The sequence below is a fragment of the Helobdella robusta genome (assembly GCF_000326865.2).
Source record: "Helobdella robusta unplaced genomic scaffold HELROscaffold_34, whole genome shotgun sequence".
Taxonomy (NCBI): Eukaryota; Metazoa; Annelida; class Clitellata; order Rhynchobdellida; family Glossiphoniidae; genus Helobdella; species Helobdella robusta.
This window is the reverse complement of record NW_008704659.1, coordinates 116,020-128,708: the sequence shown is the minus strand read 5'-3', so window position 1 is coordinate 128,708 and position 12,689 is coordinate 116,020. Positions and strand designations below refer to the sequence as shown.

Here is a 12,689-nt window from a genome sequence, read left to right as displayed (position 1 = left end):
ACAGTATGTTTGATGATGAAGGTATACCTGAGGATTGGCGACACAGTGTGTTGGTGCCGTTGTATAAGGGCAAAGGAGATGTGAGAGATTGTGGGTCATACAGGGGTGTGAAATTGCTAGAGCACGGAATGAAGGTAGTGGAGAGGGTGCTTGAGAGGAGGTTGAGAAATATGGTGACAGTTAATGAAATGCAGTGTGGGTTTATGCCTGGTAGGGGAACGGTGGATGCGTTGTTCATGGTGAGAATGTTGCAGGAGAATTATAGAAAGAAGAAACAAAGATTGTACATGTGCTTTGTGGATATAGAAAAGGCTTTTGATCGAGTACTGAGGAAGGTCATTGAATGGGCGTTGAGGAAGAAAGGAGTGAATGAGAGACTTGTTAAAGCTGTGATGCAGCTGTATGAAGGGGCAAAGACAAAGGTGAGGGTTGGAAGGGGGATGTCGGACGCTTTTAGTGTTAAGGTAGGAGTGCATCAAGGATCAGTGTTATCACCGTTTCTGTTTGCAATTGTGATGGATGTTGTGTGTGGAAACATAATGGAGGGGTTGTTATTTGAGATTTTGTATGCAGATGATTTAGTCTTGATGGCTGATAGCATGGAAGAATTGCAGTTAAAATTTGACAGACGGAAAAGTGTTATTGAAAAGAAAGGGTTAAAAGTTAATATTGGTAAGACGAAGGTAATGGTGAGTGGGGAAGGTGGGGAGCGAGTGATAAGTAAAATAGACCACTGTAGGGTATGTGACAGGAGAGTGAAGGCTAACTCGGTATTGTGTATAGGATGTCAGAAATGGGTGCATAAGAGATGTAGTGGTGTGAGGGGGGCACTGAAAAAGGTGGAAGGCACGTTCAAATGTAAGAAATGTGTTCATGGTGTGATTAATAGGACGGACGCAAGGACGGGGTTGAATGGTGGTATTGAAAGAGCGGAAAGCTTTGTTTACTTAGGGGATAAGCTGAACGCGGATGGAGGATGTTTGAGCGCAGTTACGGCTAGAGTTCGTATAGGATGGATGAAATTTAGGGAGCTGGGTGGGGTATTGTGTGGAAAGAAATGGTCAGTGAAGATGAAAGGGAGGGTATATAAAGCATGTGTGAGAGCAGCGATGGTATATGGGGGTGAAACTTGGGTGTTGAGGAGAGAGGAGGAAAGTGTACTGCAGAGGGCTGAAAGAGCTATGGTGAGGATGATGTGTGGGGTTAAAGTGAAGGATAGGAGGAGTAGTACAGAGCTGATGTCAACGATGGGACTGAATGAGGACATTGTGACATTGATAAGGAGATCGAGATTGCGGTGGTATGGACATGTGTTGAGAAGGGATGAAAGGGTCGGGATTAGGCGAGCGTTGGAGTTCGAGATTGAAGGAGTGGTAGGAAGGGGTCGTCCGCGATTGGGATGGAGAGAGCAGGTGAAGAAGGACAGGGTGAAAGCGGGGTTGCGTGATACTGAGGCGAGTGACAGATGTGGATGGCGTCGAGGGGTATTTCGGTTTCATCATAGGTAGCCAAACGGCAACCCCGATCTCGGGGAAAATGTCGTCTAAACGTGTGTTGTTTGTTGTCGCCCTGAACTAATTAGTATGTATGAAAAAGCTATCAAATTTTTTGCTAAATTTTAATAAATTTTGTAATTTTCGCCAATTTTTTTAAACTATGTAACTTGAATGTTAACTTTGGTTTTGTCACCAAAATATGAGCATATATTATGTATTGTTCTGAATTATTTATAATTCATTACACATTTATTTTAATTTTTTAGGGTCTCAAAATCATTTTTATTTGTTAATTAATTCACTAATTAATTTGCTTTCTTTATGAAATTTCAAAATTTTTGAAAATAAAATATTTCCTGAAAAATGATTCTTTCCCTTATCAAATCAGGGCCTCTCAAAGTTGCACATAGAGGTTGTACAGCTGGTGATGAATGATTCAGACTGTGGTGAAGATGAAGTTGGTGATGATAGTGGGGTGGGAGGTCACGACGACAGAAAGATAAGTTCTTCTAACATTAGAAAACAACTGCTTGGTACTTTGTTAAGAACGCCGCAGGTTTTAAATAAATTTATGTAATTTTTGTCATTTTCATATTTTCTATCTATTTTTTTTAAATGGTTTTTTTAAATAATATTTTATTGAAATTTATTATAACTTAGTATTTCACTGAAGAATTGTAGCGATAAGATCAGTTTTTTTAATAATTTACGTAAAAAATGAATGAATGAATGAAGGAAGGAATGAAGGAGTAAATAACTAAATAAATAAACGAATCAGCAAAAGAATGATTAAATATGTGGTTAAATAAATAACTAGACAAACAAAAAATAACAACATCAATTTCATTCTAGAACAAGGATAGCCTCCCAAAGTCTCCATTCATCATTGGCTTGACGGGCGGCATTGCAAGCGGCAAGACATCTGTAAGCAAAAGATTAGAAGGCCTTGGTGCTGGCATCATCAATTGTGATTTGTTGGGTGGATAATTTTTTTTAATTTTCACAAATTTTATTTTTACGAATTTTATTTTATTAAATAATTAAGTTGGGCATTTAAATTGGGTACGATCTTATTCCACGTTATAATATAATTATAATTAAATAATCTTAAAATACTTACAATGCAACTCACACAAAGGCCATGAAGCCTACCTACCTGGAAGTGAAACTTTGGAAAAAATTCGCCAAAATTTCGGCAGCGAGGTCATAGATGCTACTGGCCATGTTGATAGGAAGAAATTAGGTGGAATCGTTTTTAGTGACAAAGTTGGTTTGAGTTTCGCGGATGTTTTCTTCAAATTTTGGTTTAGAATTATTTAGAATTTGGTTTATTTTTGTTTAGAAATAGTAAAATTTTCCAAAGTATTTGCTGTCTCAGCTATCATTAACATTAAAGCATGCATGTATGAGCGCCTGTATTATATAGCAATATAATAATAATAATAATTAGCCATTCATATTAGTCGTTCGTTTGCATGGCAGACAGAGTTCCTTGCACACGCACGTGCACATGATATGCCGGGATCTTTTTGCATTTGAATCTAGTTACCGCTACCACATTGATATCATACAAATATATTATTATATATATTTTATAAAACATATTATTTATACTAAATAATTGACATTTTTTAATAGAATAAGTTGAATGAACTGAACCAAATTGTTTGGCCTGCCATTCAGAAATTGGTCGAAAAATATGTTCAAAAATTGACATCGGAAGGTGTGTGTATGTTTAATTCTGTGTTTTAAACAATGAAAATATGTACAATCTAAGAAATTTGTGTATGAACCAATGAAAAAAATAAAATATTAGTAAGAGATTAATATCCCATAAAGCTATGAAAATTGGAATATTCTAACAATGTTTTTGTATGAAACAATTGAAATAAAAATTATATTAATTTTAATGTATGAAATGTAAAAAATTTAAAAAGGTAGTTTTTAACTCCAAGAAAAATTGAAAAAATCGCAGGTAAGTCAATAATTGTGTTGGATGCAGCCGTGCTACTGGAGGCTGGTTGGGATGGAGGTGTGCATGAGGTCTGGACCGCCATCATCCCCGCTCATGAGGTTCGTTGAGTCATACTTTGAAAAAAAACATTTTCCCTTGGTATTTTTGTTAATTTTCAATTAAAGAATGAATGGATGGATGAGTAAATGAATGAACAGATGGATGAATGGATATGACGAGCAAATGCATAAACTCATGAATCATTCAAAATTAGACGATACTCAATTTTATTCATTTATTTCGAATAATAATTGAATTTTATTTCTATTTTAACTAAAGAATGATTTATAATTAAATTAAGATTATACAAACCTCACAAAAAATTGAAAAAACAAGATATTGACGGCACCATGAACACAATTCAGGCGGAAAAACGAATCATGGAGAGGAACAAAGTAAGCCAGGGTGAGGCGCGGGAGCGTATCAAATCCCAGATATCCAACCAGGAACGAATCAGCAGATCCAATGTAGTCCTGTGCACACTTTGGGAGTACCCCTATACACAAAAGCAGGTGTTGTACAGTGTACACACATAAATGCATACATACATAATTGTCTTATAACAATGATTTGAACAAACAAATATTAATATTAACCCATTAATTTGTTTGTTTCTTTATTCGTACATTCATCCATTCGCTTATTTGTTAATTTAAGTTTTTATCAATTCATTCATTCGTCATTTCATTCCTTTATTCTTGTATCTTCCCATTTATTTATTCATTCATCTATTCACTCCTCCATTCATTTATTCGTTCATTTCTTCGTTCGTTCATTCATTTAACCATTCTTTCGTTCATTCATTCTTTGTTTCTTCGTTAGGTTGAAAAAGCTTGGAGGTTATTACTGGAAAGGATTCCGAAGTAGTGAAAAAGAAGAACTAATTATGTTAATTAACACGAAAATACATTAATAAATTATGTTAATTGTTAGCTACCGTATAACATTTTAATACTAAACAATATTTCGAAGTTAACACAGCAAAACATTCTGTCAATATAATTTATTCCAATGAATGGTGGCAATTAAAAATAACAATAAAATCAAGAAAGAAAGAAACAACGAAAATAATAACAATAATAATAATCGCGTTCAATTCTTCGGTCACGAAGTTACAGGCTTGATGAAGTTTCAAATCCAACAATAATATAATCAATGAAAAGAGGAAAATATGATCACAAAAGTCGGAACCAAAAATACGAAGTTATTTTCTTTACCTAACTGCGACCATTACACTCACGTGCGCGTACGTAGGAATTGAACTATACACTACATGACCTGAACTTTAACCTAGAGAGCTAGATATCTAGGTAGATAATTGATTGATAGAGAGAATAAAATAGACAAGTAGGTAGATAGATAAAAAGAAGTTGTCAGAAAGAGGCAGAGGTAATTAGAAATAAAGCCAAAAAATGGATTAAGATAAATAGAAATAAAATACAGAAAGTTAAAAAATTTATGATACTCATGAACCAACTTTCTAATGAGAACACAAAAAACGTCATATACATCGAGAAGAATTTCAATATTTATGACGAACAAGGTAGAAAAAAAAAAGTTTAAGACACATCAACACAACTTAAACATCGTTGTAATAAACACAACAAAACAATCCAATGACGTCATATTTATTTATTTATTTCATTTAAACTAACCATCTTAATTTAGTTTTTAATCAAATCAATCAATTAAACAATTGATTAACTAATTATCATAATTAATTAATTTTCTACTCATCCTTCGGTTGGCGTTACGGGTGGCTGATTTTTGAAGTACTCATGGGCCTTGTCCACAGCTGTAATGGTAATGTTGAACAGAGGGTGGGTCCGGCCCTGCGATTAACATAATTTATTACAATTTAATGTGCCAAAAGGCTGTTACATTAGTTGGACAAAGCATCAATGGCGTTGTTTTTAACCATTAACATATTATAATTAGAAAAGCAGGGAGTTGTAGTAAAAATTAACATAACGGTGCTAATACTACGCCAATACGAATTTCGACAATATTTAAAAAAGTAACCAAAAAATACATAATACAAGTATAATAAAAATACACAGTAATACAAATACAATAAAAATACAAGTAAATAAAAAATTAAAATAAATAAACAAATTACAATTTTATTCGATTTATTTCCTACAACGGTTTCGGAGGACAACTTGCCCTCCGTGAAGTGCTGGGCTATCGACAGACCACTGAGGCAATAACAGGTGTGGTAGTAATCCCGGGCCCTATGTTATTATTATTATATTTATTATTAATAATTATTATTTATAATAATTATTATTATAACAGGTGCGGCAGTAATCTCTGGCCCTATATTATTATTATTATTATTATTAAGAGAACAGCAGCAGCGGCAGTAGTAACAAATGAAAAAGAAATTATTTGTTTCCTATCAGATGAGAAACCAATGAAGTTCAATCAATAAACGAGGCAGGTGTGTGTCGTGTGCGTGTGTATGTGTGTGATTGTGGTTTGTAAGTGAGTTAAGATAGTAGAACCAACTTCTCTGGTTTGTCCACCAGGCCACCAGATGCGTGTTGGCAACAAATCAACAAGTATTCCTGCAATGCTTCTGTGTGTGTGTGTGTGTCTGTATAAGTATGTTTATCTATGTATGTGTGTGTAAGTATGTGTATCTATGTGTGTGTACGGTGTACGTACGTTTGTGTATGTATGTTTTCGTGTGTATGTGTGTGTGTGTGTATAATATCTTTTTCAAGTAATTTAAATTTAAAGGTATTAATACTAACTCTGGTGAAACATCCATCCCTCATAACTCAGTGCATTGTCACCTGGATCAAATATACGGAGATAATATATAATACAAAGAGAGAGGCAGAGAAAGAGAGAGAGAGAGAGAGAGAGAGAGAGAAAGAGAGAGAGAAGCTGAGGGAGAGAGAGACAGGTAGAAAAATGACTAAGAAAGAAACAGAAAGAAAGCAAAAAAGGGTGACATACACACAGACACATACATACCCTGCTTGGTGAGTATGGTATGCAGTATGGGGAATATGCCCCCCTGCCAAAATGAGTAGCAGCCATCGACCAGCTTGTTGGTGCGGCCCTGGAAGCCACCCTCATATGACATCTGCTTCATGGCTGTCCACCTCTGCGTTGCCATGAAAGTTTAATAATAATAAAATCATAATAAACAAATAATAATAATAAATAATAATAATGATAATCGTGTGTGATAAAAATATTAATAATTAGCACTAAAGAAACTACCAGACCGCCGAACAAACAATAACTAACTACACATAGAGAAAGAGAGAGAGAGAGAAAGAGAGAGAGAGAGAAAGAGAGAGAGAGAGAAAGAAAGAGAGAGAGAGAAAGAAAGAAAGAGAGAGAGAGAGAGAAAGAAAACAAGGAGAGAGAGAATGAAACAAACAATGAAAAAACGAGAAAAAAAATAGAACGAGAAGAATATTGAATAAGAATGAAAAAACGAATGAGAAAGAGAGAGAAAGAGAGTGAAAAAAAAGAAGGAGGGAAGCAGAGAGACACAGCCAAACAAACTGACTAACCAGCAGGGCAGCATGATCGCAGAGACATTCCTTGCCAAGTAGCACCAGAGCGGCGAGGCCACAAAATGAATAGCCTCCGTGCGCCTCCATTCCAGGGCAGCCAGCAAACCCCCCTTCGTACGTCTGACAACTGTTCGTGATTTTTATATTTTTCGTTGTTGTAGTTGTTGTATCTAGATGTTGTTGTGCTTTGTTAGTGTGCTAATAACGTTAGTTTAGTTAGTAAATGTTGCCACATTCGTTCTTTCATTATTATATATACTACATGCTGTTTTTTCTATGTTTGTTTGTTTGTGATTTGTGGCTGTTGTTAACATCTGACATCTGTGCAAAAAGAAAACAAACTTGTCATACACACACACACAGGCACGCGCGCACACACACACACACACACACAGTAATACAGTTATACTCACAACACATGTACGGATACACGTATATACACACACACACACACAATTATACACACATGAACGCATACACACAACATAGGTATTATATTGTAGCTAGTGTTTACTGAGTTGGGAGTTGTTTTGTTGTGTACCAGTGTTATCAATAGGTTAGCTACTGTTGTTGTTGGCTGTTGTTGTTGTTGGCTGTTGTTGTTGTTGGCTGTTGTTGTTGTTGGCTGTTGTTGTTGTTGGCTGTTGTTGTTGTCACAATAACCCAATGACAGCTAACCTCACAATCCACTCAGGAGTGGCATCAAACATTTCAGGTGTGGCTATGTTGAGAAGTCGGGCCACACTCGCCGCACAATATGCTCCTCTGTGAATGTGTGAGTTTTTGTGTGCGTGTTTGTTTGTATGTGTCTGTGTGTGAAAATGTGTGTTTGTATGTGTGTGTTGGATGAGAAAATGAGTGAAGAAACCTGATGTCAATCTCTCCATCTTCCTGCATCCTAAAACTTCCGTCTGGACACTTCACAGACATGATGAATTTGAACATGGCTTCCCTAAGGGGCAAATAAATTAACATAAATTAAATCATAATTTTAATAATAGTAGTTTAAATAACATAGCTTGTATTATAATCAATCAATCAATCAATCAATCAATCAATCAATCAATCAATAAATCAAACAATCAATCAATCAATCAATTTACAATTATTGGAAATAACTAACAACAATTACCAACCTATTAATAATTTTGTATGCTTCTTCAGTTCCAATTATGCAAAGAGCATTCACTGCAGCGTACGTTGGGGCTAGGTGGGAGTACTGCCCTGGGCCCCCTACAATCAATCAATCAATCAATCATTCTGCCAACCAGTTAGTAAGTCAGTCAATCAATCAATCAATCAATCAGTCTGCCAACCAGTTAGTAAGTCAATCAATCAATCAATCAATCAATCAATCAATCAGTCTGCCAACCAGTTAGTAAGTCAGTCAGTCAGTCAGTCAATCAGTCAATCAATCAATCAATCAATCAATCAATCAATCAATCAATCAATCAATCAATCAATCAATCAATCAATCAATCAATCAATCAATCAATCAATCAATCAATCAATCAATCAATCAATCAATCAATCAGTCTGCCAACCAGTTAGTAAGTCAGTCAATCAATCAACTAAGCAAACAGCCAGCCAGCCAGCCAAGCACCTAATCAAACAAAATCAATCAATCAGACAATCAAATCAACCAGCCAGTCTGTCCAATCAACAAATCATCAACAGGATCACGACATCACCCACCCCCAAAGCCTCCAGTAGAATTTTGACACCGGGACAAAAAATCTATGATGCTTCAAATAAAAAAAATTAAAAAATTCAAATTTTCTAAGATTAAAATTAAAACAAATAAAAAATAATAATATATTACACTAAAATATAAAACAAATATAAAAATACTAGACCACAAGAAGAAAAATATAATTAAAAATTATGGAAAAAATGAAACAATTATTACCAAGAGAGTTTTTCATCTGTCATGTTGATATCCAGTAAAGACATGCTCTGTAGTATCCAATAGCACAGCCAGGTCCTACTTGCATCTAAACTCTTTAAAGAATATATCCATAGAAAATTAGTTAACTTTTATTCACTATTTTAACTTATTATTCTTTAAAAAGAATAATAAATTAGTAATTAGCAATATTTTTTTACATCTTCAATGAAAAATAATTTTAATTTTACATTCATTTCTGTTTGTTACACTTTCTATCTATATAATACCTAGTGTGCTAAGTGTACAAATAAATAGAAGTTACACACACACGCACCCACACACAGAGAGAGAGAGAGAGAGAGAGAGAGAGAGAGAGAGAGAGAGAGAGAGAGAAAGAGAGAGAGAGAAAGAGAGAGAAAGAAAGAAAGAGAGAGAGAGAGAGAGAGAGGACATACATATTGAGAGAGAGAGAGAGAGGACATACATATTGAGAGAGAGAGAGAGAGAGAGGACATACATATTGATCATCAGTTTGTAACATTTAAAAAATTAGCAATACGATAAGCACCGCACCTAGAATTATAACCAATGTAGCAGTATTCAAAATGTATGCATACAAAAATTGTGAAGTTTTACCATAAAACTTTTACGGATTTAGAGTAGAATATTATAACACAATAAACTAATAAAAAAAATATGCCAAATGAAACAAAATAAAATAAATAAATAAAAGAAAAACTTTGAAATCTCACAGAATAAGATGCTGACAAATGTTCCAGACCTTTTATTAAAAACTGAGAGTGTCTGATGCGAAATAACTCCAGAGCACTGCCCCAAAAAATTAACTACTTATTAAAATTATCCAAATATAAAATGATTTAAAATGATTATTTATGGTGATGTTTTCTGCTGTGAAATTTGAAATTTCTAAATTAGAGTCTTTGAAGTATGTGCAATACATAATTATAAACTTTTTCTAGTGATAACATTTGATTGTTGAAATGGTGTGTAATGATTAAAGTGCCTTACACCACTACTGCTGTAGCCATGTTCAAATGCAAAAAATACAAAAAAAGAATTGAAAAATGGAAAAGAGATATGTATTAATTTTTATAGTACTTTAAATTAAATTAAATTAAAAGGTACAATTATATTACCTAGAATCATCATCAAATTCAATCAGCTTTTTGAACTTTTCAAAGCACTCTCCAACCTTTTGCTCCAAATTCATCTGGAAAATTTTTACAATAAAACTAGTAATAAAATTATTTATTAAATTATTTATAAAATAAGAATGAATTTTAAATAAAATAAAAATAAAAAACCAATCTCCACATCTCTACAAATCAGTCACTAACTAACTTGTTCACTGAGAGTGTCAGTGTCATAGCTTTCACTTTTGCATCTAAATCGTTTCGTGTTTTCAGAAATACTTCTAAGATCGGCCATCACAATAATTTATTAGTAGAAGAACGAGATTAGTGATTTATTGGGGATGAGATGAACCAGACTGAAGTGAAGGAAACTGAACTTAATCTATGATCGGATTGAAAATCTGGCATCAAAAAGTAAATTTAAATATCAAATTTTTAAATATACATTTATAATTTGCATGAAAATAAAGTTATAAGTATTAAATTTATAAAATTATGCCCCAAAAATCACTTTTTTTATATAAATAGCGATCGAAAATTTTAGCGCACGCTCTGCAAAACACTAAGCAGCACATATAGAAAAATTAAGAAATTTAAATGTGAATTTATGTTTTAATTTCCAAATTGTTAATATCAATTAATTAAAACACTAATATGGCACATAATATACCTGGAACAAAACATAAACGTGCATATCATCTGTCTAAAATATGATTAGTCTTCATTTTAATAAGTTTTAAACTATCTTGATTAAACTATTTTTTAGTTCTTACGTTAAGACAACTTTTTCATGGACTACTGAATGTTGAATGACAACTCCTTTGTGATAGTAATTTTGTTACTATTATAGTATTTTTACACACGATTATTGCTGTTGATTTTATCAAAATACTGATATATAATGCAAGGATATTTTGTGGTATGCATATGCAAATTGCATGTCTGCAGATCATCCTTGGGAAGTATAAAATATTCCATTAACAACTTTGTCCAACAAACAAAAACAAACTCGGCAGTGAATTAGAAATTTATTTACATTAAAAATAGACTAAAAATATTAATGAAACAAAATCAAATTTTGACGTTAAAAGAAGCCCCACAGGAGCAGCCATTTTCGGCTTGTGGGTTGTTGACGACGTGGAAAGCTGACCTTATTAGCTCGTGGTGGTAGTCAATCGAAGAACCTTTGATAAACTCCAAAGACTCCTTATCAATCACGACCTTTGCGCCATCTTTTTCAAAAATTCTTTCCGGGGAATAGTTTTTGAATATAAAAATTCATCTCTTTATCAATAATTTTTTTTAATATTATGTGAGAATGTTTTATTAACATTGAAATAGATTTAAAAAATACTGCATTGATCTACCTAAATTGTAATCTGTTATGTTAAATAAACAGTTTTTGATAAAATTTGACTAACAGTTCTCAATGAAATGAGAAAAGTTTCAAAAGTATACAAAACTTAACTTTAAAACTTTAGATTCTGGATAAATTGAAATAGGAAAAGTGATTGCAAAGAGTCAAACAAAAAGACATTTAGATACAAAAACTTAATTTTAGAATAAAAAGAAGCACTCTAATTAGCTAACTTATCATCTTCATTTATAGCAGTTTCCAATGTAAACTTATATTGAAATCCTGAACACCCCCCACTATCGATTTGGACTCTCAAATAGGATTTGTTATCTGCTATCTTGTTCAGTTGCTGAAGTAAAAATTAGTTAATAGTCCATGAAAATGAATTAAATGTTTTAGATATATTATCATGCAATTATACATATTATTATAATTATGAAAACTTATATTTTCATTTGTCAAATAAATAAACTCTACAGTTAGTAGCTTTTGGTTAGTATTATAACAAAACTTCTATTACTTTTCATTTAAACTGCAATTGGGAATATTATTTTTCTATTCTATTACTATTCGTTTAAACTGCAATTGGGAATACTAAATTAAATTAGTAATTGAAAACTAATTAATTACTTTGACACAGCTATCTGTCAAAATTACGTTTTCTTTAATAGAAGGTTTCGTTGTACATTTTCTGTTGTTAATTACTGTCTTCAAACATCTAAAATCAATCATTTTAACTAAAAAATATAGAAATATTTGTTCCAATTAGCACTTATATATATATTATAATTATTAAAAATAAACAGTTATTAAATATTATTGAATAAATTATTAATATGAGATGAGGTATAAAATTATTAAAATTAGGATTACATCAGAATTAGAATTTTTTTAGATTTAGATTATTAGTTACATAATCAATCAAAAAAAACTTGAAAAGACATCAAATTTTAAATCAATCATTTGATTTGATTTGATAGTATAGCTATCTATAGTTTAGTTAGTCTTTACTCAAACTGAAAGTTAAAAAAAGTTCAATGAATGATGAATCATAATAAAAATTAAATATCGTTTTTTTCAAGTCAAATTTTAAAAATTGCAAAATAAATAATCTAACTTTTGACGAGTAGTCACCAGTAGACCGTTGCCGAAAAATCTGATAAATTTATTGAAAACCAAGTTACTGAACATTTTTATTTCAAAATATCACTCCGAAAAAAATTTAAAAGCCAATCTCGACG

The 12,689-nt window shown here is 32.6% G+C and overlaps 3 protein-coding genes across 3 annotated transcripts in view; 1 reads left to right on the top strand and 2 right to left on the bottom strand.

Annotated features, from left to right (window-relative positions):
- Window positions 1-4,377, top strand: part of HELRODRAFT_82715 (hypothetical protein) — a gene marked incomplete at both ends in the record, with an annotated part of 6,376 nt that extends 1,999 nt beyond the window's left edge. Inside the window, 8 exons of the mRNA XM_009022934.1 lie at window positions 1,885-1,942; window positions 1,979-2,052; window positions 2,349-2,475; window positions 2,635-2,762; window positions 3,135-3,219; window positions 3,472-3,569; window positions 3,876-4,022; window positions 4,333-4,377. Coding sequence (XP_009021182.1) covers window positions 1,885-1,942; window positions 1,979-2,052; window positions 2,349-2,475; window positions 2,635-2,762; window positions 3,135-3,219; window positions 3,472-3,569; window positions 3,876-4,022; window positions 4,333-4,377 — 762 coding nt within the window. The remainder of the gene's footprint in view (window positions 1-1,884; window positions 1,943-1,978; window positions 2,053-2,348; window positions 2,476-2,634; window positions 2,763-3,134; window positions 3,220-3,471; window positions 3,570-3,875; window positions 4,023-4,332) is intronic.
- Window positions 4,378-4,499: 122 nt separating this feature from the next.
- On the bottom strand, window positions 4,500-10,633 carry HELRODRAFT_185749 (hypothetical protein). The gene is made up of 15 exons (XM_009022933.1): window positions 10,603-10,633; window positions 10,300-10,492; window positions 10,095-10,168; window positions 9,690-9,765; window positions 8,959-9,050; window positions 8,745-8,794; window positions 8,186-8,282; window positions 7,918-8,001; window positions 7,728-7,814; window positions 7,047-7,176; window positions 6,496-6,628; window positions 6,270-6,311; window positions 6,022-6,091; window positions 5,630-5,744; window positions 4,500-5,342 (listed from the first exon to the last, which is right to left on the bottom strand). The coding sequence occupies exons 2-15, from the start codon at window positions 10,384-10,386 to the stop codon at window positions 5,244-5,246; spliced, it is 1,236 nt and encodes a 411-aa protein (XP_009021181.1). The 5' UTR covers window positions 10,387-10,492; window positions 10,603-10,633; the 3' UTR covers window positions 4,500-5,243.
- A 529-nt stretch (window positions 10,634-11,162) lies between these two features.
- HELRODRAFT_175503 (hypothetical protein) lies at window positions 11,163-12,639 on the bottom strand (the record flags this gene model as incomplete). Its single annotated transcript, XM_009022932.1, has 4 exons — window positions 11,163-11,337; window positions 11,682-11,797; window positions 12,079-12,166; window positions 12,566-12,639. 4 exons carry the CDS (start codon window positions 12,637-12,639, stop codon window positions 11,163-11,165), a joined length of 453 nt encoding a protein of 150 aa, XP_009021180.1.
- Between the last annotated feature and the right edge of the window lie 50 nt (window positions 12,640-12,689).

What these genes read in the sequence shown, in the direction of transcription:
- HELRODRAFT_185749 (XM_009022933.1), bottom strand. Translation starts at nt 10,386, where the DNA reads ATGGCCGATCTTAGAAGTATTTCTGAAAACACGAAACGATTTAGATGC. An exon ending in ACTCCTGAGTGGATTGTGAG is followed by an intron (nt 7,177 to 7,727) that starts GTTAGCTGTCAT and finishes AATCACGAACAG; the next exon opens with TTGTCAGACGTACGAAGGGG. An exon ending in GCGATCATGCTGCCCTGCTG is followed by an intron (nt 6,629 to 7,046) that starts GTTAGTCAGTTT and finishes ATGGCAACGCAG; the next exon opens with AGGTGGACAGCCATGAAGCA.